The 25638-nt window shown below is 41.0% G+C and overlaps 1 protein-coding gene and 1 long non-coding RNA gene across 2 annotated transcripts; both read left to right on the forward strand.

Moving 5' to 3' along the window:
* The first annotated feature begins 955 nt into the window (after positions 1–955).
* On the forward strand, positions 956–4425 carry LOC148160776 (uncharacterized). The gene is made up of 2 exons (XR_015765931.1): positions 956–1092; positions 4208–4425. It is a non-coding gene; the product is annotated as an uncharacterized LOC148160776 (long non-coding RNA).
* Positions 4426–9712: 5287 nt separating this feature from the next.
* LOC106919873 (sodium/potassium-transporting ATPase subunit alpha-1) lies at positions 9713–23948 on the forward strand. The gene is made up of 23 exons (XM_014990533.2): positions 9713–9908; positions 10163–10273; positions 14455–14514; positions 15071–15172; positions 15288–15389; positions 15475–15588; positions 15677–15811; positions 16413–16530; positions 16662–16930; positions 17017–17325; positions 17997–18131; positions 18428–18620; positions 18694–18869; positions 18950–19086; positions 19399–19549; positions 19633–19801; positions 19881–20035; positions 20117–20240; positions 20325–20470; positions 20551–20681; positions 21677–21778; positions 22215–22306; positions 23755–23948. The coding sequence occupies exons 1-23, from the start codon at positions 9897–9899 to the stop codon at positions 23781–23783; spliced, it is 3072 nt and encodes a 1023-aa protein (XP_014846019.2). The 5' UTR covers positions 9713–9896; the 3' UTR covers positions 23784–23948.
* The last annotated feature ends 1690 nt before the right edge of the window (positions 23949–25638 follow it).

Raw genomic sequence — 25638 nt, forward strand, 5'->3', positions numbered from 1 at the left:
GATTAAATGGCAGGATTAAATCCGATTTAATCCTGTCATGAAAAATGTGAGTTGGTGATTTCTAACATTTTAAGAGAAAATGCTTTGACAGTCGATAAGGGCCTGTCATCAACTACACTTCTACACTTTGCTACTTCTGTCTCTTGCGCTTTCACACTTGTTAGCTGTTAGATTCAGTCCCATCCATTTCCTACTTATGAAAAACAAGCAAACTAAAGTACTTTAAAGACATTAAAGATGAATTAAAATCAGAGCAGTCAAAAATCTCTGAGGTTAAACAAGGGTTTAAAAAATTGTCTAAATTTTGATGGACATCTTTTTTGTCTATCCTATTTGATGAGTATCCTTAATAGCATACTTTCAAATTATAACAATTTTCATCCGGCTTACAAAGTGCAACAGTCACACACCTCTGCAGTCTTTGGTAGAGACTTCTTCACTTGTCAACAGTTCTTTTATTTATGACTAAATATCCATAGAATAGCATCTTACAGCCATTCTGAGGTGCTGAGGTCAGCGATTTCTACATCCTCCATCATGCATCATGTGCTGCCTCCAGACAGATTCTCCTCCACAACTCCTCCTTGTTTCAGTTTGTGACTGTGGAGTGCACCACATGACTGGACAACTTTAGCAGAAATGAAAAAATAAAACACAAAGCAGACTGCCAGCATGTTCTCTTGAGCATGTATCATTATTATATTACTGATATATGAAATGACTTTGTTCTGTTGAGTTTTTAATCCCTTTTATCTTGTGAAGACATAAAAACATACCTCCAAGCACATTTTTAATAACTCCAACTTCCAGCTACTGGAAGCTTTTTTCCAGCAGTGACCTTTTGAACCCCTTGTTTCTGAGAACCGAACAAAGCCTAGCTTGTAGCTGCAGGCAAAGCTTTTATTTTGAAATCCTTTCTCGGAAAAGCCCTTAACTAACATGAAAAGCTGCGTGCCTGCTGAGCAAAAACTGCTGAGAGGAAATGACTCATTGATACGTTGGGGTTTGTAATCACTTCCTGAACTTTTTGTTCCACCAAAGTGTTGAAAGTCCAGACATTTCTCTTGAATTGAACGGGCCTCAGTGAAATCTGTAAGTTGGTCTTATATTCTGCCTCACATGTGGATTTTCTTTCAATGTCGTGTGGGTTTTAAAACCTAAGTTAGGTTTGCATTTTTGTTCTGGTGGCTGAAGCCACAGTGAACAGAGCACTGCGTGTTTACTGCGATACTGAACCAGAATAGAAACTTGCTGTTTAAGCTGGAAGCCTGTGCTTTGGATATTGATTTGTGTGCTGAGTGATGCAAAGTGAAGTCCCAGCTTCAGCTTATCAGAATTGCTGTGTTTGATAGGTGTTGATAGACGTCACCTCCTGGAAACCTTCGGACCTTCTGGGCCTTCTGACTCCCACCCATGCGCACGCGCACGCACACACACACACACACTGACTTCTAGCTGAGTGGGAGTCAATGGAAAGGAAAGAAAAAGGTGTTTGGCTACTATCTAGGCTTTACTGTTTATTCTTCACAAAAGTGCATTAAAAGTATATTTTTTTTAAAGAAAAAATATAAAATATGTCAATAATTCACAATTAAATAGGTAGAATACCCTTTGTACCTTTGGTAGCCATTTTACTGTCAGTAAAGTTTCCTTCATTCACATTGAGGTTTACACATTGCACTGTGTGCTGCTGCCTGAGTAAGAGTGGACAGAGACAGTGGCTCTTTGTTGCCTTTGCCAGGAGTTTGGACTGGCTTGGGTGGCAGTGCCTGCAGTGACTCCTTCTTTTTTTCCCTTCCCCTCCTGTCTTTCCTGCATTGTTTTATATTTCATGTGAGTAAAATGTAACTGCGAGTAAAACTGCGAAAAACTAAGTGAAGCTTGTGAGATCAGCTCTGAAGCCAAAATGTTAGCATTTTGTTAAATCTTGAGAAAAATGATGGCAACATTTCCCCTCTGAGCTCCACAGTTGGATTTGGGAAGAAAAGTCACTTTAACTAAATGTGACATCTTTTGTCAAACAAGTGAACATAATCTGAATAAATAAAATTGAGTAGAAAACACTGCATGGACATGTATTTAAATTAGAAATAGAGTCATACTCAGCCATCAGAGCCACTGGGTGAGAGAGAACCCATCTCTTTCTCCCACTGTCTCTCTTTCTCATTCCTCTAATTGCAGCCTTAATCCTGGGCCAGATTAGAGGGATGTGTTGGCTCCGGTCGTGTGTTCGTGCGGTCTGAATGAACGATACACAGATCCCGCAGAGATTACTCGATCTGTGTCATCGTCTCACGGGTTGGAACCAACCAGAGTCCAAATCCAATTTAACTCTCCACTAACATCTCCAGCCAGCAGGAAAGTGGCGGGTTCGGAAGCGTTGACACCAAACCCGTTGAGGATTTCTGTCATGTCAGAGGTTTAGCACCCTTTTTGTTGCCTGGTTTGATTACACGTTGATCCGTCGACTGGTTTGCTCTATAATATTTGCCTGTCATGAAGCAGTTTTTCCCCCTCTGATATAATACTGATTTCATGCTGACCTAGTAAGAACAGGGCTTCTGGCAAATGTTTGCGCCTATAAATAGAAAGGAGGGCTCTCTCTGTTTCTTTTTCTCCGTCCTGCACCCTCCAACCTGGTTGAGTGACAAGGGATTCATTAATACTTTAGGTTCAACAGTGCAGCTGCTCCAACTCATTTCTGTTCATCAGTGTTTTCTGGTTTTAGGACAGTAATCAGAGAACAAAGCTGGCACAAAGATGTGGAATGTGAGAAAAATGTGCTTTTAATATCAATATTAGAAATGTGTAAATTTGAGCCCTTATTTAGTCGTATTTAAATGCATTTGTGAGGTTAACAATAGTCACCAACTTTGTGACTTTGCTGCTACATTTAGAGACTTTTCAGACCAAAAAAAAAAATTGCTATTAGCCAGACTCAGAGATCTGAGTCAGGAAGAAAATGTTTTAACGTCAATAAATTTCAGCAAAACCTGACGTAGGTGAAAGCAGCACGCTATAACATGCCCGTCTGTCCATTCAGCCGTCCGTCCTTCCTTTCATGAATTTGACGTGAGTTTCTCCACTGAGAAACTGTTGTTGGGTTTCAGATACGTGACCCGGACGATGCATGAAATTCAGATGAGGGTCAGGAAGTGGATTTCTCTGGTTCAAAACAAAGCAAATTGGATCACAGCGAGTATGCTAATGCCCTAAATGGGCAGACACAGACAGTGGTGGAGAAAGTACTCAAAAAATTTACTTAAGTAAAAGTACAAATACACAGACAAAAATGTACTCAAGTAAAAGTAAAAATACCACATTAACATTTTACTTAAATTAAGTTTACCTATCAAAATTGCTTCTCAAATTGATCTGAAAGATCCACAATCCCATAAAAACACCTAGATATTAAATACTTGGAGGTGAAATAAATTTAAGCAGTATCAATTCAAACTCTTCTTCATTCTGTTTTGGTTTCATCTCTGTGCCACAGTCCGCAGAGGTCTCCTGCTGTCCTAAAAAAAATAATGCCCTGGACAGCTGCCCATATTGCCAATGTAAGAAACCACAACTGTCTGCACCATTAAACATAGCAATTAACGGTCAACGCTCAACTATGAACACTGTCCAAAGCACAATAAGCAAGAAGTAACCAAGCAGAAGGAGCACCGTGACTTTTTTCATCCTCCCTCCTGCTGCAAAGTCTGTCAGGTGACAAAAACAATGAGCTTGTTTTATTTATTTGCCATTTAAATAAATATATTTTTTAAATAAATAAAATAATAGCTACTGCAGTGTACGCAGAACAAAGAACGGCTCTCAGTGAGGTTTCAGTCCTACAGGACTTAGTAAAGATCCGTCCAGAACAATCAGATCGTTCCTGAATCTCATATCACTATATTGCACTTTGGTCACAGCGTTGTCCCATATAAGCGACACCCCAGTCAACACCTCCACACAATAATTCAGTGCATGAGTGACAACTTTTTTTCATCGCAGATGCAACATGTGTGTCTCCGTGCAGCTAGCTTTGCTAGCATCATGTCCACAGATCTTACCTTTCTTTAAGCTTTCCTTCCAAGTGACGCCAAAGTTGGACGAAGTCCCCACCGTCTGTGAAAGCAAAGCACTGCTGAATTTACATGTCAATTTATGCAGCGCTATTATATTACTGACGATTTGACAGACATCTTCTCCCGCTCAGAGGAAATCACTGAGCATGTCTGGAGCTCCGCGTGCGAGTAAACGGGGAGGCGATGGGTGACAACAGACACGTAAGTCACGTTATTGCTCGGATTTTACGGCGCCACCTTAAGTCCCTGAACTTCACATTTTAACGGAAAAAAAGAGCAACGCAAATTGGATGTAACGAGTAGCGCGACACTTTTATAGAAATGTAGTGAAGTAGAAAGTACAGAAAAATGTAGTGGAGTAAAAGTAGAAAGTAACCATTATTAAATCTACTTAAGTAAAGTAGAGATACACGAAAACTGTACTTAAGTACAGTACCGAAGTATTTGTACTTCGTTACTTCCCACCACTGGACACAGATGAGATCCATATCGTCGAAGCGATCCATATAACTATCTGGTGTGCCATTTCAATCAGATATGGCCTTTATTTTATGTTATATAAATAAGATTTGTCATGTAATCCAGACATTTAAATTTGCCAACTTTTCTGGAATCTGATCTTTCTGTGTATAATCCCTCACTCTTTTAAATACTGTCATGTCCAAATGAAGTACTGCAGAGACAAACTTTTAAAATTTTCTCTTGCTGTTCCCTCCCAAAGATTAGGTCTTTTATTTCAGTAAAAAGATAGTTTCTGATCAAGTAGTGCTGAAATGAGTTAAATAACATTGAAATATTTCCCTCCTTTTTTTGAAGAATTCAACAAACACCCACGTTTGACATTTCAGCCGGGCTTGTGAAGTTTGCTGTAGGACATTTCTGGATCCCCTGTTTAGCAGCATGTGTTGAAGAATGTAATTAGGGAGAGTTAGTGTGATCAACCTGTGGGACTTAGAGGTGTTACCAGACACAAGTAGCACAGACAGACAGCGATACTCACCGTTTGTTGTCAGGGAAATTGTGATGTGCAAGACATTTTTCTCTCACCGCACAAACGCCAGAAATATGTGTAATCCAAACCTCCTACATCAGTTCAGTTGGGACAGGTTTTGCATTTTCATCTGAGGAGTTCATCTGGGTACAGAAAGTACAGAATGTTCCAGTTAAGTGAAAAGTGGAGAATGATTAGAAATGCAATGGTTTAAACTTTATTCTGGCATAAAAATCTAAATAAATGGTAGGAAGTTGATGCAGTGGATGTTAATTAAGCATCTCTTAACCCCTGATGTTTTTCAGTTGCAGTCCAGTTGGTGTGAACAGTGTCCTCCAGAATCCTAAGGCCAAATCTACAAAGCAAAAATACTCTGACTGGATTTTTGTTCAGAATTTTTCATAGTGAACATGTCACAGTTTTAGTTGAAACCTCATGATGGCTGATCAGGCAAACAGTTGCTCTTTGTTTTTCAGACTCGTCCCAAGGCGGAGGGGGAGGGAGGGCTTTGCAAGGCAAATTGTCACAGTGTGAACTCAAGTTTCACTGTCAGGTTCCACCTAAATCTCCACAATCACTGGTATGTACATGGACTTTTGTTTGTTTGTATTAAAGGTTAAGTGACGGAACATACATTTTTGATTAATCTAGATGCAAGACATGCTATTTTAAAGCTAACATGCATTGTTTATTAATCATTTTGTGACTTTTAGGAGAGTAAAACATACGCAGTGTTTTTGTTGTGATCATGGCTGCTTCACTATATAGTTTTTTGGTGTTAAGTAAGTAATGATTGTAGATTTAAAGGGTTGGTGTAGATTTTTGTAACGTGAAGATCTGTGAAGTTATTATTGGAATATCTCCCTTACATCCAGTAAAAGACGTCAGATCATTTATAGATGTCGCCTACATTATATCGATGACTCTTTGTCACTATTTCCATCCATCCATCCATTTTCTGTACACTCTTGTCCCTAGTGGGGTCAGGAGGAGTGCTGGTGCCTATCTCCAGTGGGAGATTTCAGACGAGAGGCAGGGTACACCGTGGACAGGTTGCCAGACTATCATAGGACACTTTGTCTCTATTTTTCATATATAATTACTTATTTGCTTTATGGATGTCAGTGAAAATGTATGAGATTCCAAGAAGTTCAATGTCTCCTACATAAAATATTCAATACAGAGAAAAAAAAATGACTATGACTTTTTCCATAATTTATCCACTCTACTTCTGTCTTTGGATAATCTTCTTCTGCATCTCTGTTTTTTGTTTGATTTTTTTGTTAATCGTCTTTCTGTTTTATGTGACCTGCATTTCATTTCATGGTATGACTGCTACCCGTTTTCCAGTAACATGAACCAGAGATGGTTCTGGTAGTGGTAGGACTTTTATTCTGTCACCTACACAACCAATCACAGAGCAGAAAATCACCAATTTAAAGTCAGGCACAAAGCATGACAAATAGTCTCCCTATTCTAAATGGTAAGTAGTGGGCAGCAACTCTGTATTGACTCTACATAAGCAGGAAACCAACAGAGAACTTTTTATTTTGTTCATTTTCGTCCCCTTTCTAATGCTACCCTGGGCATCTGCCCATATAGCAAAGTGATTCAGTTGCTCAGGATGATGCAATATGCTGTTATAAAGTTTATTCCCTTTTAAATGGTGCTACATGTGTGAGGTGAATCCCTATCTGGTCATGCTAATTAAAAGCTTGTGAAATCCTTTCTACCTCTGCCATCTAGCTTTTGGTGGTGACAGTATTATGGTGTGGGAGAAAAAAGCTTTCTGGAGAAAAAAGGCTGGTCATCATTAAATTTTTGGCGCATGCTGGTTGAGGAATGGGATGTCTTCCCATGTGTGACCAAGCAGTTGACCAGCATAATGATTAGGTGCCATGTTATTATGGCTGAGCATTAAATTAATAATTTGTCAAACAGCTAATAATATTTGTATCTTCAAACTTTTCTATTATCATTTGTTTACCACACAGCTTATCAGAATCAGGCTGCTCATGGAATTATATTATGGCTTTTGAGAGAATGATTGGCTTTAAAGAAGATGACTTTTGTGACTCTTCTCCTTCGGTTTGATTATGAAACATTTAAATGCCTCGGGCGTCACTCTGGGTCTAAAGTTCATGACAGTTAGAGGACAACAAGACCAGCCTACCAGGTGGTGAAACATTTACAATGTACCTTTTTTATGGACTTGTTTAAAAAGTGATGGAAACTTCAGATGTTACTGTTTGAAAGGACGTACTGACTCAATCAGAGACAATGGCATGGCAGTTTTGGCATGGAATATTTCAGTGAAATATGACAAATGTCCATTGGAGATTAACAGGTTTCTGTTGTAGCTGCTGTTCTGGTGTTCAATCTTTCACGCTCATGCCAGTGAAGTGACACCAGCGCCATGTCGCTAGCTCGTAATGTTTCCCCTAACAAAACTAGTATGACTCCTTGTTCCGGCTTCTACTGTGACATTGCAAAGACCACGTTGCTCCTATGTTGTTTATATACAGCAGAACTCTGTTTTGGGTCAAACAAGTAGCTATACCACCTTCATTATAGAACTTAAACCCTTGTAAGCCGCATGAAAGCTCCAAGGGAGCCACTTAGGCTCAATCATAATTTGCTCTTTTGGTTTGATTGATTGCGTAAAATGCTCCAACTGCGTGGGAGGCCAAATTTCCAAAGACTTCAACCGTTCTCTGGAATGAATACAACAAACGAAAGTGTAAACAGGAATTCTTTAACAATTATACAACTGCTAGTTGAGGTGTGCAGACTCTGAGCATTATGCTGCAAAGCATAGGGTGCCAGCAATAGTGTTTGCACCATGGAAATGTTTCACGTTTTGCCAAGTTACAGCCACACACTTTGTGGAAGATTGTCATAACCAAAACCTTTGTGGAAAGAAAGCATTTAAATTTGGTTATAAACTATGTAGGAGGTTAAAAGCCTAACATCACACATTGCCCTGAGCACACTATCATCAATATGCATTAATACACTCTGTAGAAACCATCTCAGCTCTACCACAGAAGCTAACATCTACAGTCTATAGGGTTTCAGCCAATCAGTACTAATGAAATGAATGGCACTCCTAGATTGGCTGCTTTGTCAACGGTAGCCAATAGCATGTCAAGTAGCACTGTGCCTCAGTATTTGAGATTCCCACGCTGCATTTCTTTGGAATATTTTTGTATATAATTAGGAGTTACATTCCATTGAAAAATTTGCAGTCAACATGGGTACATGGGTTATAATGAACCAGTAAGTATCCATACCTACGTCCAATTCAGAATCTATCATGAGACTTAATATTTTACATATTTGTGTCCAAATATGAAATATTTTTTTGGTCAGAGGGATAAAAAGCACATCAAGCCCCAGTCTTTACCTTCACACTTCTGTTGCAGTTGTTTCTCCCCATCATCTGACCATTTCACTACATTTCCTTTATTCGCTCCATCTCCCTCAGCATTTTTTTCACCCTCCCCCGACTCCTCCTTTCTCTCCACCCCCCTGCATAGCTGAATGAGTACAAACAGTTCAGAAGTTTACTCCAAAACACTCCAGTGTCCTCTGCCGCGCTACCATCAAGGGTAACTCTCCTGCCTCGCCAGTTTCAGCGAACAGGAAGAGAGCATACCTTCAAGGTCACCGGTGTCAGCTGGGACACGTGCAATGACATCCTGCCTTCACTTGAGCTTCATCGGAAACAAATTTGAAGCGTTTTCCTTGTTGCATTCACAAATCATGCAATGTCTCCAATCTGATTGGAAGCTGATTGACCTTTCAACCTGTTCAAGGGCACTGAAACCTGCTCTGTTAAACTTTAAGGTTTATTGCTTGGAGTGAAAAGGCGAGGCCTCTGACAGCTGAAATGATACACTTTTATGCTTTAATTTATGATTAAAATAAAGAAATCCTCAAGCAAATAGAGATTTTCCTAGCTGTGTGTGCGTGCGTGTGTGTGCGTGCGTGCGTGCGTGCGTGCGTGCGTGCATGCGTGCGTGCGTGCGTGCGTGCGTGCGTGCGTGTGTGTGCGTGTGTGTGTCCTCTCCCCAACAAGACACACTGACCTTAGAGAGGCAGAGTGAACCGTTCTGTGGATTACTCCCTCTGCATTCCTCATGTTATCTCTGCTGTGTGCAACAGTTTATCTTAACCTATGTTTCTTTTCTATCTTCAGTGTTTTGGGAGAAAGCCTTTTAGTCTATAAAATGCATTAGTCAGTCACCTCCTGAGGTGGACTTTCACATGTCTTGCTGCTGTTTTTTTCTTGACTCCCATTTTTTGTGTTTGTGTGTTTCTTTCCCCTGATTGTTCCTGTCTGCAGAGTAGACGGACTTGCACAGACGGCTGCGCCGGTTTTTCTGCGGCTGTGGGGGGAAAACTGTGAAGCAACTTCATGAAAAGTGTAATTTAATTAGAGAAAGAGCAGAGAGTAATTATAGCATGGCAAAAAGAGGGAAGCCGTGAGAACAGAACAGGGAAGTTGAGAAATATTCACCCCTCCCCTTTGCTAACATACGTTTGAGTTGAATCCACTCCCCCACCCCCTACCTCCCTGTTTCTCTCTGCAACTCACCTGTCGAGTTTTGCCTCCCATCCCCCCAAAGCTCCTCCCCCTACAGGGCAGGTAGGGCTCCAGCTGCAGATATAAAGGTATGCTAACGCCAAGCAGACCATCTTCTCTGCTCTGGGAGTGAAGAAGACAGCAGGGCTGAGAGTAGCGGTGTGGGAAACGGAAAGAGGCGGAGTGGGGAAGTTTTGAAAACGAGAATTGGATTGACTGCTCTCAGAGCTACTCTGCAATCATGGGGCTTGGAGTGAGTATTCCAACTTTTCCTCCTCTTCTCATCTGGTGCGTGTGTTAGAAAACTTTTGGATTGTGAGGTCATTTTGTAATCTGCTTCTTTTTTTGTGGCAAGTTAATGATTAACACACAAGCTTGTTTGCACAGCAAAGAGGAATACTTTCTGTGCTTCCTCGTGAAAAACCAAGCCAGAGCCTCAGAGCTGTCTTCCCACATGTGCTCGGTCTTATTCTGGGACTTGTTTTTGTCTCACTTTCTCCAATCCAGAAAGGTAAGGATGATTACAAGCCGGCCGCAACGTCGGAACATAATGAAAAGAAGAAAAAGAAGGGGAAACAAAAGAAGGATATGGACGAGCTGAAGAAAGAAGTGGATCTGGTGAGTACCCCAACTTTTCTGCTGGTGGAGCCTGTCAGAGCGAGCGGTCACAGGGACGAACCGTTACGGTTGACACAAACCTCACAGAGTCACATGAGATGTCTGTTTGCTTCATAAAGATTGCTGTTTACACTTCTACACATCCAGTCACATGTTATTAAAGAGTTTCCAGCTATAATCAGCCTCTAACACATGCTTAAAATCTTACTTTCCAGTCATGGACAAAGTAAGGTTAAGAAGGGCGGATAGGTCAGAGGACGGTTGGCCAGTTTCTACTGGTGTCAGCTTTTTTTCCTCAAGTCCTTTCACCAAGGTCAAAGAGGAAGTCAAAGTTTAGGAGAGAGTAATTAATTTCACAAAATCATGATACATTTTGAAAGTGAACGATGGCGTTTTAAAGAGCAGAGGGAAATTGTTTTGCGAAATAGAGGCATTTTGCCCAAAAAGACCTGACTGTCATGTCCTTCACAAGGTCAGACCACAAGGAGAAACGGTCACAGTCAGACCACCTGACACCTAACTCTGCCTCAATATGTCTCACTTCGTTTGCTTAATTATGAACATTATCTTCAAGATTTCCAACAATACTCACAATTTAATAAATTCACCACCACAATGATCAAGAGTTTGTACATCATCAGGCAAGTTCATCTTATTTAGTTTCACCCAGTGATTGGAACAATTTGCAAAAATAAAAAATAAAAAACTGAAGCTCAGTACACTTAAATCAATATCATCTCAGTGAAAACCATAGTTCATGATCAATATACTTTGATATATTACGTGTCTTATAGTACGTTTAGTTAGTTTGATTTGGTTGTGATTTTTTTTCTGTTCCATGATATTTTTCTGTTTCCTACTGGATGATATTCTGGTTTATGCTTGCACAGCATTAAAATGCTTGGAACATGTGATCTGAACAGATTGTGAGAATGAGAATTTTTTCTCAATCAACTAATAAAACCTAAACATATTAGATATCAATAGTCAACTAATTAAAGTAGATTGTTAGTCATTTCTAAATGTACTCAAACGCCAAAGGTTGTCCACAAAAATAAGTTGATATTTGACTCTTAATGTATTCAATGTGTTCAGTTTTTAAAGGTCATTTTGGGTTAGATAGTTTGATTAACCCCAACTATGTTTGAAAATTAGACATATTTTAATTTTAAACCAAATCTAAATGGAAGGCGCAGTCATTTCTGTCTATTTTACGAAGTGTCCAAGACTAATACTTGCCCAGTGTCTTTCTGCAGGCATTATTCTGAATTATAAGGTAATAAAACTCTCATCTTGGTGACATATTAATGGTTATCGTCCTTTGAACATCTTAACTAGATCTCAAAGTCCTGCCGCAAGCTGAAGGACATCTTAATGTCATAGCAACGCTATCGCCAATCTCCTCTGATCTTTCCAATCTAGCATATCATTCACTGCAATTAACGCCATGCCCCAGCTTTAATGTTCCCCTGGAGATGCAGAAATTCTTTTAGTCCAAATAAACGCTTTAAATGATTTACCGTCATGTATTAGTGATTCCAAAGCTTCAGATCTGGTCCGTGGTTAAATAATGGCGGCTTATGGAGCAGCAGTAAAAGCACAGACGGGTCTCTGGAGAAGCACATCCAGCTGACATGTTAATGATTATTGCGCAGTCATACAATTAGCTAGAGGTATCAAAGTCCAGTAAAGACAATGGGGGCTATTCCCATAGCAACATTTTGCAGCCTTTGATTTGACTACATGTGGCAAAGTCTGAGCAGAAATGATTGATTGCTAAAAATAGAGTGGCTTCATTTATTTAAACAGCAGCAGGAATTTTCAACCCAGGATTTATCTGAGAGCTTGTGGTCGGCCATCCAAATAACATCAAAACGAGGCCGAAACATGAAAGAAGGCGAGGCGAGAGATGTCCTCAGCTGGCCTGTTGAGAAGGGGGAAAAAAAGCAGCTCTACTTTTGAAGCATGTGATAATATATTGTCCATGGCACATTTGGCACGCTTGCTTAGTATAATGCCAAATGATGATGGAGATGGGAAGAACTGTGCAATTATGCTCTTGTTCTTCTTCTTTAGGGAATGTGAGAGGACCTGAGTCATCCAGTAGCCGATAAACAGTTTAAAACTTTAGTGATTGAGTCAATCAGAGAAATCTACTGTTTAACCAGTGAATGGAGGAGTAAAACAGCCTTACCTTTGTTTAGTCAAAGTTAAGTCATAATGTGGGGGAGTTGATTAAACATAAAGCTAATTATTAATGAGAGTACAACAGTCAAGGCTGGAAGAATGGTCACTGCTCACTTTCTCTGCAGAGGTTTGTGTATTACATATTGCCATATTGGCAGCTAGTGCAGAGGTTGTTGCCTCCATTCCAGTTAAATACAACTTATTTTGGAGCTGTATATATGATATTAGCTTTTTTCTTTAAAAAAGACAACTTATAATTTTGATAAACATCTACTATAAGAAATGTGCTCTCATTTGTAAAGAACAACCATTTTATTTCCATTTTGGGTTTTGAAATAAAGACAGGCATGAAACATTTGCAAAAAGTAGATGAATAAATTTTCTTCTGTGGGATGTTGATTTATGTGAAAAATTGTATTAAAAATGTGTTCTACAAGATGATGACAACACAAATTTGTAAATCTTTGCAAAACTAAACTCAACCTGTTCACAAGCAGAAAGTGAAAAGCACATCAGTTATGCATTAATACTTAACAGTTTCTTATGATGTTATGCTGTGCTGCAGGCATCATTGTCACTGGTTTGTCATATAACAACAGCGCTTTTTATATTGCTGAATTATTTTTGATGGAATGTCCGATATTAAATTTCACAGCTAAAATCAACATTCACTGATACCATGCCAATAATATTGTGCATTCCTACTTCCAACCTAATGACAGTGGTAATAGCCAGTCAACAGTATTCTTAAGGCGCTAGCTATCTGTTCAGACCTTGCCTAAAACTCTGTTTGTATTTATATTTTCTACTAAGCACCTAAAATGCAGCTGAAAATACATGATTTAAAGTGGCGTTTTCTTCTCAACACCACCTAGCATTCCTCAAATGCTAACCAAGGGTTCTCCCCAATCTGATGAGAATTTGCTGACAGCTCTGGTAATACAACATGGCAACTTCAGACCTACTTCCTTTTACTTCAACATAATAAAACAAGAAATCTTTTGCTATGTTGATGGCACCTGCTCTTTGTGAGGAAGAGACTTCATTTACAATGAGAAATGTTGTGCCGCCTTAAATACTGCGAGATCCCTTAGCACAGTGAACATTCACTAAATAGAGGAACACACCTTTCAACATAAGAAAATGTTATGTTGAAAGTTACTGTAGACCAGTTGACTAATTTGGAACTGAAAATCCTGAGCAAGAATTTTCTCCCATTTTGTTATTGTACCTCCATTACAAAGTCTTGAAACCTTGTCATCCATAGTTCCAAGTAAGTCACACCTACAGTTACTTCAGTGACATGTGTCAATATTTTCACCATTGACACATGTATGATGTCATTGTAACACCACAGAAAGCTGTGGGGGCATCTCGACTCGGGGCGTTTCAAGAAGACAACAAAACCCGGTTTTTGTTTCACAGTACAACAGAGATGAAAGATTTAAGTCAGATATGATTGCAGTTCATCCAAGTTACATCGGAGGAATTTTTTTATTTCACCCGCTGTGGGCGTTATTAAACAAAAAAAACCTCAGTGTGGGCACATGAATGTGTCAGCCTCTCTGGCTGTTCATTTGCAGAAACACTTTGCTTTTTCAATTAGAGAAACCACAGCCACATGAAACTTTTTTCCACAGGTTGGTTTAAAATGGAGGATGAGTTGCTAGATATAAGCCAAAGTGATTTGAATGTTCTGCTGGGTTGCTTGCAGTTCATGTTTCACAATCCTCTGCACACTAGTTTTACTCAAATTTTTTGACTAATCTTAAAAATCACTGTACGTTCCCCCATGCATCCATAATCCAGATCAGATGGGCGATTCTGTTTTGTCATCTTTGTGTTCCCTGGAGGCCACGTCAACACATTCTTTAATCCTCAGTGGAGATAATATCTGCGGTTTTAAAATGACAGGGATTTCAGCCTGTTTGACGCAATGTCTGTCAATCTCATTCTCTCTTCTTTGTTTTTTTTTTCTTCTTCTCCCTCCATAGGATGATCACAAACTGACATTGGATGAACTTCACAGAAAATATGGCACGGACCTATCAAGGGTGAGCTCTCCTCACACAGGATTTATCAGGATTCACAGAGGTAGATAAGGCAAGAGTACAATCTCCAGGCAGACAAACACTGCCGTGCCAGAGCAGACTTTCATATAATTATCCTGCAGAGTAGCAATGTGGTGCATGGGCAGAAGATTTACCAAAGTGTCTATTAATTCAAATGATAAAGCCTGTTTTGCAGTGGGATTGTAGAATTGCACAAAAAAGGGAATCTTTGCAGCTACTTTTTGGTTTCAGGAGACTTTTTATGGTCTTCATTGTGCAATATACAACTCCAAAGAGGCTAAATGCCTGATCATTTGTTAAAACTTGGTCTGTGTGAGTTTTCCTCAAAGCAAAGACTCAATCCATCAGGAACACCGTCCTTATTGACTGGGTTGACTATATCTGCTTAGAGAAATGTCTGGTTAGACTTCTTAACCTCGCAAGGCTAAATGTGACTTTCGTCAAACCTGAATCTAAATCCACCATCTTTTTCACAGAATACTTTATATCAATCTGCCATAGAGACTTTAAATGCTAATTTCACTCTATGTCTGTTTAGGGTCTTTCCGCCTCCAGAGCAAAAGAGATTCTAGCCCGAGATGGTCCAAATGCCCTAACACCTCCCCCAACCACACCTGAATGGGTGAAGTTCTGCAAGCAGGTGAGAACTAACAACAGACTTGGCACAATTTAAATGGATGCAAATGTATTTTTAGATTAGCGTTTGCATGCGGTAGAGATGGTTGTTTGAATGTTGTCTTGGGTCTCTCGTCCAGCTGTTTGGTGGTTTCTCCATGCTGCTGTGGATTGGGGCGATCCTCTGCTTCCTCGCTTATGGTATTCAGGCTGCTGCAGAAGATGAACCAGCAAACGATAATGTAAGAAGATTTCTCTTACTGTCCTTGACAGTCATTTCCTGGTCCTCCAGAGACTTAATGAAGAGTCCTGTCTGTCCTCCTACAGTTGTATTTGGGCATTGTGCTGTCTGCTGTCGTCATCATTACTGGTTGCTTCTCCTATTACCAAGAAGCCAAGAGCTCCAAGATCATGGAGTCCTTTAAGAACCTGGTCCCACAGGTGAGACTTCCTGCTTCCACAGGCCTGTCACGTGGCTGCTTGTCTTTACACTCAGGGTCTTACTTCAAACCTTTCTTTTATGTCATAGCAAGCCCTGGTTGTCCGTGACGGGGAGAAGAAGAGCATCAATGCTGAGGATGTGGTGGCCGGAGATTTGGTGGAAGTGAAGGGTGGAGACAGGATTCCTGCTGATCTCAGGATCATCTCTGCTCATGGCTGCAAGGTTGGTATCATCAGTCTACGTGCAGATTACTGGTGGAATTATAGGCAACCTTGGTGTATGTACACCACTTCAACTGGTTATAGAACTAATTAAAAGGTTCAGACATACAGAGAGGGATCGTTGACCAGGCCTCTGTGGACAGGCTCCCACAGTACCAGGTTCTCTCTAGTGTTTCAACTCAGGTTTTCTGTTTGGTTTCAGTCTGACAAAAGTTTTACAGTTTTGTTGTAGGGTCAACCATATTTTATTTAAAGTAGTCTAAAAAGCTAGTTCAATATTCCATGGAGTGTAAATATGGACAAGTTTGAGCAAGTATCTGTTTTCTCGCTGTCATATCCTGATTCACAAAGATCAACCCACATTTACCCTATTTCAGTGGCATATCACTTTCCCATTTTGATCAGTGGCTATAAGACCTAGGACTCTGTGTGATGCTTTTTTATTCCCCAAGGAGGTGATGAGACTTATATTTTCAATTAAAAGTTCATAAACTCTCTATATATACAGAAATACCTGAGCTGCTTTTATAATACAGGAATTTTCAATTGTCCCAATAACATGGCATAGCAAAAACAACTTTATTTTTTCCTTTATTTTTCAGGTGGACAACTCCTCTCTTACTGGTGAATCAGAACCCCAGACCCGATCCCCAGAATTCACCAATGACAACCCACTGGAGACCAGGAACATTGCTTTTTTCTCCACCAACTGTGTTGAAGGTACTCATGCCCTTAGAAATGTAACACGATAAATGTAGGTGGGATATTTTGGGGGATGTGCAGTTTGGAGACATTCAAGAAAAGTAGCTGGGCAATATCCTGAAACTGTAATGTTCCTTCTTGTTGTTCAGGAACTGCCAGAGGAATTGTCATCAACACTGGAGACCGAACCGTTATGGGTCGCATTGCCACCTTGGCTTCCAGTCTGGAGGGAGGAAAAACTCCCATTGCCGTTGAGATCGAGCACTTCATCCACATCATCACCGGCGTGGCTGTCTTCCTGGGTGTGTCTTTCTTCATCCTCTCCCTCATCCTTGGCTATGGATGGCTGGAGGCTGTCATTTTCCTCATTGGTATCATTGTGGCCAACGTTCCAGAAGGTCTCCTGGCTACCGTCACTGTGAGTCTAGAAGTCTCTTCGTCCTCTTATCCAATAATCTTCAAGAATATTCCATCAGTTTTGATCGATCTGCTTTTTGTTTCCAGGTGTGTCTGACTCTGACTGCCAAGCGTATGGCCAAGAAGAACTGCCTGGTGAAGAACCTGGAAGCTGTGGAGACTCTGGGCTCCACCTCCACCATCTGCTCTGACAAGACCGGCACCCTGACCCAGAACAGGATGACCGTGGCCCACATGTGGTTTGACAACCAGATCCACGAAGCCGACACCACCGAGAACCAGAGTGGCACCTCGTTTGACCGGAGCTCGGCCACCTGGGCGTCTCTTGCCAGGATTGCTGGACTTTGCAACCGAGCCGTATTCCTGGCTGAGCAGAACAACGTTCCCATCCTCAAGGTGAAGAGCTGGTGTAGCATATAGACATCTCTGAGTCTCGTTGTTAACCTGATTGGCTTTTGTTGAATTATCATTTTCAGCATTTCAGAAATAATATGACAATGTGGAAACCATGACAGAGTTATGACTTGGCAAGGGGCTTCTAGGATCCAACAAACTGGTAGAGCAGCCAGACTTGACAACAGATTGTCATTGGAAGCACTTACTATTACTAAAGTCCAGGAATACCAGTGTGCCTGAGGATATTCTACTTTTATCAGTGATATATAGGGTGGGCCATAAGTTTCCATACATAGAAAAAATAAACATTTTATATTGGACAACCATTTTTATATTTGTGGGACTCTGTGCAATCGCTGCACGCCTTGGACCACTTTGTGGTTGATCTGCAACATTTCTAGTTTTCTGAAACTTGCAAATAAGTTTTGTCACAGTGTTGTGTGTGATGGTCGTTCCATGTTTTCTGTTAATGTTTCGTGTAACCATGCGACTGCTTCCTGAGCCAGCCATCAGTATAATTTCAATTCTTTGCTCTTTTGTCAACGCATCTTCTTGGGTATCTGAAATATAAAAGAAATGTACATTTTACATTCTCATATGTGACCTACTTATGACCCACCCTGTATTTCAAATTTACCATTCTTGTCTTGTTCTTGTACTTTAACTCTCAGAGAGATGTGGCTGGTGACGCCTCAGAAGCTGCCTTGCTCAAGTGTATTGAGCTGTGCTGCGGTTCTGTTAAGGACATGAGAGAGAAGTACCCCAAGGTCGCTGAGATTCCATTCAACTCAACTAACAAATACCAGGTAAACCATCCATCACGTATAAATGATATACCTGTTTCACTGTAGCTCTGGTTCCTTCCTTCCTTCTTCCTATCCACCATTCCTTATTTTGTGTTGGTCTATGAGCCAAATGAAATATACTGCTTCTTAGTACTGCATAACAGAATGTGTAAAAATTTAAGTTTATAAAGTTTACTTACACCTCCTAGTGGTTCTGTCTTTTTATTGTCATCATCCTGTTTCTGAACATTTTATTTTATAGGCTTTTGCATAAAACATTGGTGGCTCTTGGGTTCAGCTTTTTTCTTCTCCAACAGCTGTCCATCCACAAGAATGCGACTCCAGGAGAAACCAAGCACCTACTGGTGATGAAGGGAGCCCCAGAGAGGATTCTGGACCGCTGCTCCACCATTGTCCTGCAGGGCAAGGAGCAGCCTCTGGACGACGAGATGAAGGACGCTTTCCAGAACGCCTATGTGGAGCTGGGAGGTCTAGGAGAGAGAGTTCTCGGTAAAGATCGATTCTGTTGAAACAATACGAGGAGAGAGCTGCGCGTCCGTATGAACGTTTTTGTTTTCTTCAGGTTTCTGCCACTTCCATCTGCCTGACGACCAGTTCCCAGATGGATTTGCTTTTGATACTGATGAAGTGAACTTCCCGACTGAGAACCTGTGCTTCATCGGCCTCATGGCCATGATCGACCCACCACGTGCCGCTGTGCCAGACGCTGTGGGCAAATGCAGGAGTGCAGGAATCAAGGTGCTTTAAGTTCTCTTTTTTGACTCAGGTTGGAAAAAGAGATATAGCTTCAACTTTTCCTTCAATCTCCTTCCTTTCAGGTAATCATGGTGACAGGTGACCATCCAATCACAGCCAAGGCCATCGCTAAAGGTGTTGGTATCATCTCTGAAGGCAATGAGACTGTTGAGGACATTGCCGCCCGCCTGAACGTTCCAATTTCAGAAGTCAACCCCAGGTCAGTTAATATTATTAATCAATATTCCACTTGCAGCTCTAAAATCAGCAATAATAATCATCAAGTTTAGCACTGCTGGCTATCAAAGCCGCACGAAGCACTTAGCCAAAAAGGCTTTTACAATTAATTCACTGTAAGCCAAATAAATCTGAGTGTGACTCTGAGCTTGCTGTTTTGCTACTTTGTCAGCAACTTTAGCTTGAGAGACCAACAGTGGAAGTTGAATGCACTTTTCCAATGTTCAACAGATCTTTGAACTTTGAGTTTTAAATCTAAGAAATCAGCTAAATCTGGTCGTGATTTCTCCAACAGGGATGCCAAAGCTTGCGTTGTTCACGGTGGTGAGCTCAAAGACTTGACGACAGAACAGCTTGACGAGATCTTGAAGCACCACGCAGAAATTGTCTTTGCCAGAACATCGCCCCAGCAGAAGCTGATCATTGTTGAGGGTTGCCAGAGGCAGGTGAGCATCAACGGGCCAGAGGTGACGGAGATATCATCACGGATGGTTGGGCATGTTTTCACGGGTCTCTGCTTCCTCTACAGGGAGCCATCGTGGCTGTGACAGGTGATGGCGTCAACGACTCTCCAGCTCTGAAGAAAGCCGACATTGGCGTCGCCATGGGAATTGCTGGTTCCGACGTGTCCAAGCAGGCAGCCGACATGATCCTGCTGGATGACAACTTTGCTTCCATCGTTACCGGAGTGGAAGAGGGTAAGATGAGCGAAAACATGTAAAGTTAGGTTTTGCTTGTTCCTGCCTGAGAATATTAACCAGGATGTTGGTTGGTCAGGCCGTCTGATCTTTGACAACCTGAAGAAATCCATCGCCTACACTCTGACCAGTAACATCCCTGAGATCTCACCCTTCCTCCTCTTCATCATCGCCAACATCCCTCTGCCTCTGGGCACCGTCACCATCCTCTGTATCGACCTGGGAACAGACATGGTGTGTTCTTTAGGAACTTTGTAGGTTTGATGAGATCAAGATAACTGTTTTAGAAGCTACAAGTTTCTCTGTCTCTTCCAGGTTCCTGCCATCTCCCTGGCTTATGAAGCAGCTGAGAGCGACATCATGAAGAGACAGCCCCGAAACCCCAAAACAGACAAACTGGTGAACGAGAGGCTTATTAGCATGGCCTATGGACAAATTGGTAATAACCTGAGTCACCTTGACATATTTGTGAATCTTTATCTACTGAAGGCGTAATTTTAATAGCTGTTTTCCTTCTCATTAGGTATGATGCAGGCCACAGCTGGGTTCTTTACATACTTTGTGATCTTGGCTGAAAATGGCTTCCTCCCCATGGACCTGCTTGGAATCAGAGTCCTCTGGGATGACAAATTTGTAAATGACCTGGAAGACAGCTATGGACAGCAATGGGTCAGTCTCCTTGATCAAGTTTTTCTGAACAGCCATGGTTTGAGCTCACATTCATTTTTTCCTTCTTTTTTGTGTTCCAGACATACGAGAGAAGAAAGATCGTTGAATTCACCTGCCACACAGCTTTCTTCACCAGTATTGTGATCGTCCAGTGGGCCGATCTGATCATCTGTAAAACCAGGAGGAACTCTATTGTGCAGCAAGGAATGAAGTACGTAGATTTTGCTTCTACTTAAGACTAAAGCCACTGAAATCCAGAGACTAAACACATAGTCTCTAAACACATAGTGTCTATGTGTTTAGTCTCATTTTAATAATGATGCTGTTAAATCATTATTAAAAGCAGGATTTTATTAAAAATATTTATGAAAATCATGCTTAGGCTTTGTTTCTGTATTACTCGAGGGATCCCACAAGGCTCATTCTTGGCCCTTTGTTGTTTTACCTCTATAACTACTTACTGTTATAGTCATTGTCAGGGGAACACAATACTGTACAAATGACATGCTAGGTGTTTGTTTTACTGCGTAGATGTTATAAAAGTGTGTTGGTATTTTTTTACAACTAAAAAAAAGACAAAACAGAGATTACAGCACTGATGGGTACACTTCTACAGATGCGTTAATACGCTAATAGCGAAGCTTTTACTAAATTTAAAAATGTTAAGCGTACTGAGCTTACTGTAAGTTAATTTTTCCTAATTTATAATGCCTTAATTTACTGTATTGTGCAAATGACTAGTAGACAACAAATAAACAATTGTGGTATGCAAAAGATTAAGCAATTACATGGACAAACTACCAGATGTTTTAATTAAAGAAATCCATGGAAAAATTTAGATAAAAATTGTTTTGAGAGCTTCCTCTCATTCTCCTTGAGGTGGGTGTGCAATTTAGTGCTTTACCATTAGCTTCCCCTAATTACAGTATTGGTTTACTGATGTAGCATTAGCTTCTCCAAATGCCATGCTGGTAGAGTGCTTCAGGGTTAGCGCAGCTAAGTTAGCAGTTATCACCATTGGATTAAATTTATTTCTTATTTTAAAAGTAACATATTTGACTTCATTATCAGGTATGTAACAGCTTTAGCTGGAATATTTTAGACATTTAATAATTATCCTCAGGTCATACCAAAGACCAGAAACTGATTCTTTTAAAACTTAAAAATGGAATAAAACCTTTGGATATGCTGTTTTTTTCCCAACAGGAACCGCATCCTGATCTTCGGACTCTTTGAGGAGACAGCTCTGGCTGCTTTCCTCTCATACTGTCCAGGCATGGATGTGGCCCTCAGAATGTACCCTCTTAAGTGAGTAAAACACACACCCACACTTTGTTTCAATCAAACATTCTTCTGCATTTATGGCTTCATCCATTTCCCTGTTCTTAATTGCAATTTGTTATGAAGTGTAATCACTAATAATGCTGTTTTTAGTGATTAATGGAAAAATCCATGCTTATTTTCCAGGGCTGGATTTTAACTAAGAGTAGTGACTATTATGTCTTGGCTCCAGTAATTTCCACTTCTGAGGCAGGATGAAGAGCTTTAGTTCTAATGAGATTCTTTGAGGAAAAACAGAAAGCAGGGAGAACACATCAGGCTCAATAACTCATGACTCCTTCATGTTATTTAGCATCTTTCTTCCTTCCTCTTATCTTTGTGCTGGAACAAACTCTGATCTGTGCTTTATTGTTTTTTGTCACATTCTGGTTTTAATTTTCTCTCTCTGTCTGTAATACCTCAGGCCTGCTTGGTGGTTCTGTGCCTTCCCATACTCTTTCCTCATCTTCCTCTATGATGAAGTTAGAAGATATATCCTCAGACGCAACCCAGGAGGTAAGACTTTTAGTTTTCATACTTACACAAACCCTCAGTATGAGGAGAAACTGGCTACCTTCTAGTCCTGGCTCTAGTTGTGTCTAATATTGCAGCCATAATGGCAAACACACAAGTAAACTGCAGCAGATGGCGGCAGCCCCCTGTGGGAGTTGAACCCTCAACCCGGCCATTGTTAGTGCCCTCTCCCATTCACAAGGCTCAGTAGGGACTGTATGCAGGGCCTGGTTCTGATTCAGTTGCTTCTTTTACTACTTTCTTTGCTTGTTTGACAGAGGCGCTATATCTGAGCCCCACGGCTCTTGATCACTGTGCGCCGCTGGCCTCTCACATCAGCACATCAAAATAAGTCCAGCTGACGGAGCATCCTGCTGCAGCTGTGGCTGTTTACTCCTGCAGGACCTTTAGCTTTAACAATCTTTCCTGTTTCTGCTGAAGAGACGCATCCCCACAGCATGACACTTCCACCATATATAGCCAAAAAGTTCCATGTTCCTTTTATCCTACCAGTGTGTTTTCTTTTGCAATTGTTTTCTTCAGAAGGCTATACTCAATTTTATTTCAGGATTTCAGAGTAGAAGGGGTGATTACACAGTACAGACTTTGAACTGTGTACAAAGTCCTATCCTGAGCTGGATAGGACGCTCTGACCAGCTTCCTATCCATGCTGAGGAAAAGTATAGGATCTAATAGGATTTATTGTTTGGATCTATCACAAAAAGTCAAAAGAAACTAGAAATACAAGCAGTTATCAGCGGGTTCCAAGCCCCATCCATACAAATATGTCCACCCCTGATCCTGCCCCCCACCCCGCCTCTGGCCCTGTGTCCCAATAGCTTTGCATTACTAGGTTAACGACTTGGGGTTCCTTTAACTAGTCACTTGTTCTCCATTGGAATGCAGTAATTTTGCCTATGAATGGTACTGTAAAGAAATCAACCTGAGATTTGTCATTACGGCATGTCTGAATTTGGAAAAGTTATACCGATTTGAATGTTTATATTATTTTGAAGCATCTTTGTATATGATGGAGCAGTTGTTGCTCTCACATACACACAAATCATTAAAACCTAATCAACAAATTAGGATAAAATGTGAACTTAGGGCATATTCTAATCTTTATATAAATGTCTTCCTCTTTTCCATTATGTATCTAGATGAGGTCAGACCCATCTAGTGATGTCCTTTCTAAATAATGATCAATATTTTACTTGCTGTATCGTGAAAAAGGCCACAGTGTCTCCTGTCCCTCAAGGATATCGTCATCTTAAAAGTCTGACTGCATTGTCTCTAATTTAGGATACATTTTTCTTCCTAGTAAGGTTTAACTTACTGAGATCCCACATCAAGGATTTTAGGCTGGCCCTGTTGGTCAGCCTCTGACTGTAAAACTTGTATGATTTGAAGGCCAAACAAAGTTTAGTTAATTGTGTTTACTCTATTTGTAGGTTGGGTGGAGCAGGAGACATACTACTGAGTCAGGCCAGAAGAAAAAGAAAACTCATATTTCATCATTTATTTGCTGCCATGTTACATATTTGTTTGAAACGCCACAGCCAAGAAGCACAAAGAGAAAAAGCATGGATAAATTAAGAGTCTCTTAATTTATTTGTTGTTCCAATAAAACGTGTCCTTAACATTTTCTCTGAAGTCACTCGTCTTTTTGTTCCATCCATCCATCCATCCATCCATCCATCCATCCATCCATCCATCCATCCATCAATTCATCGATTTATCCATCTGTCCATATTTATTATTTAAAAGTTTCAAAGTTTGCATATTTGAGTCTGGAACAGATTATTTTCATAAATGTGTTCAAAATGTTCTTTTGTCCATTTATCTTTCTCCTCCACAGCCTGTCGGCAGAGAGATTGTGTCTGTTTGTGTCCATTATCTGAAGGGCCAGTGTGCCACAATAGTCTTTGTAATGGATTGCTCATTTGACCGCGAATGCAAAGAGGCCCCTGAGTGAAAATGAAGTGAGCCCGCTGTTGGCCATCTCCTGTGTGTTTACCATGCTCATTATGAATGCCCCTCTCCTCCTCTTCACCTACACAGATAGTATTCCATCATCATGCCAACCTGCCAGCAGATGGTTGGCCTCACTGTTCACACATACTTGAGGGGAAAACACTTGAGCCATTACGATGATTATCCCTCAAAACCGTTCAGATTTCCATTTGTGGAAGATGGAATATTCCCAGCAGCCAATCAGATTTCTCTCCCTCACTGGAAAGGGAGCTGCTGCAAGACGGGCAAGAAGAATCTGCAGACAAAAGGATGGAGGGATGCGGAGGGAAACAGACGGAAGGGAGAGAATGAGGTTGATGGATGGTGAAGGAAGCAAGTCGATGTGATAAAGAGGAAGGGAAGAAGTGGGAGCAGGAGATCAGCAGATTTATTGGCTTCTCTAGTTTCCTCAATTTTCTCAATGTGGAGTGAAATCACAAAACGCGGCTCTTGGATTTATCTTCTCTTATTTTGAAGGAATACGATTGCAGACACCAACATTATCATGCCTCCACCCCAACCCAAATCCCCCCTCACCCCCCCTGCTCCTCATAATCCCCGCCTCGCCCCCATTGAACGTGCTTGTTGCCATCGCAACCCTATTTGAGAATTCACTCTCTCTCTCCTCTCTTGAACATCTAAATAAAATCTGGGCCATTTATAGAAGAACGCCGGCGACACGTGAGCTACAGTTACGGCACATGCTTGACTACCCAAAACCAGAAAGGTTTCCTTACGTCTGCATGCAGATGCATGTAGGTGAGCCTGTGCACACAATGCAGTCGCATCTCTGCTGCGTGTCCATCTGTCTTTCAAGCCCACCTGTTGTTTTATGTGTTTACTCCTGCTTTTTCTGCGCAGAACCAAAGTAATCATGCATCAGCGTGTCTCTCTGCAGAAAACAGAAGCAGTGAAGTCTTCTTTTGGTCGTTTGATCTATCTTGGGTTTATCTTGTCAGGCTCTTCAAGGCTGCCTGACTACATGTGAGAGAGGCTGATGCTGAGTGGCACGTCTACCCATCAGGAGACGATAGCGCTGTGGCAGTGGGCTCGACCTGTCCAAGAAGGTCGCTTGTCAGAAGCAGCAGGCAGGAGTGGATGGCGATGCAAGATTTACTTGGCAATTTCAAAAAATAACCATAGAGTTCAAGAAGTTTGCCGCTAGTCATGCAAAATGCAACAAGTGACAGAATGTGTCATGTTTCAGGCTTACAGCAGATCTAGGGATGAAAGCCTAAATTTCTCACTTGTACTGAGGGATCAAACAGTTTAAGAGCTTCTGGAACACATGCAAATAGCCACAAGGGCATTGCTGCTGCCTT

The sequence above is a fragment of the Poecilia mexicana genome, unplaced genomic scaffold (assembly GCF_051168715.1).
Source record: "Poecilia mexicana isolate PSO_F unplaced genomic scaffold, ASM5116871v1 scaffold_2, whole genome shotgun sequence".
NCBI classification, from domain to species: domain Eukaryota; kingdom Metazoa; phylum Chordata; class Actinopteri; order Cyprinodontiformes; family Poeciliidae; genus Poecilia; species Poecilia mexicana.

Bases quoted from the DNA above. Each gene is read 5' to 3' on its own strand.
- LOC106919873 (XM_014990533.2), top strand. The intron at 15,173-15,287 runs GTGAGAACTAAC...TCTCTCGTCCAG, and splicing joins GGGTGAAGTTCTGCAAGCAG to CTGTTTGGTGGTTTCTCCAT. The intron at 20,682-21,676 runs GTACGTAGATTT...TTTTCCCAACAG, and splicing joins ATTGTGCAGCAAGGAATGAA to GAACCGCATCCTGATCTTCG.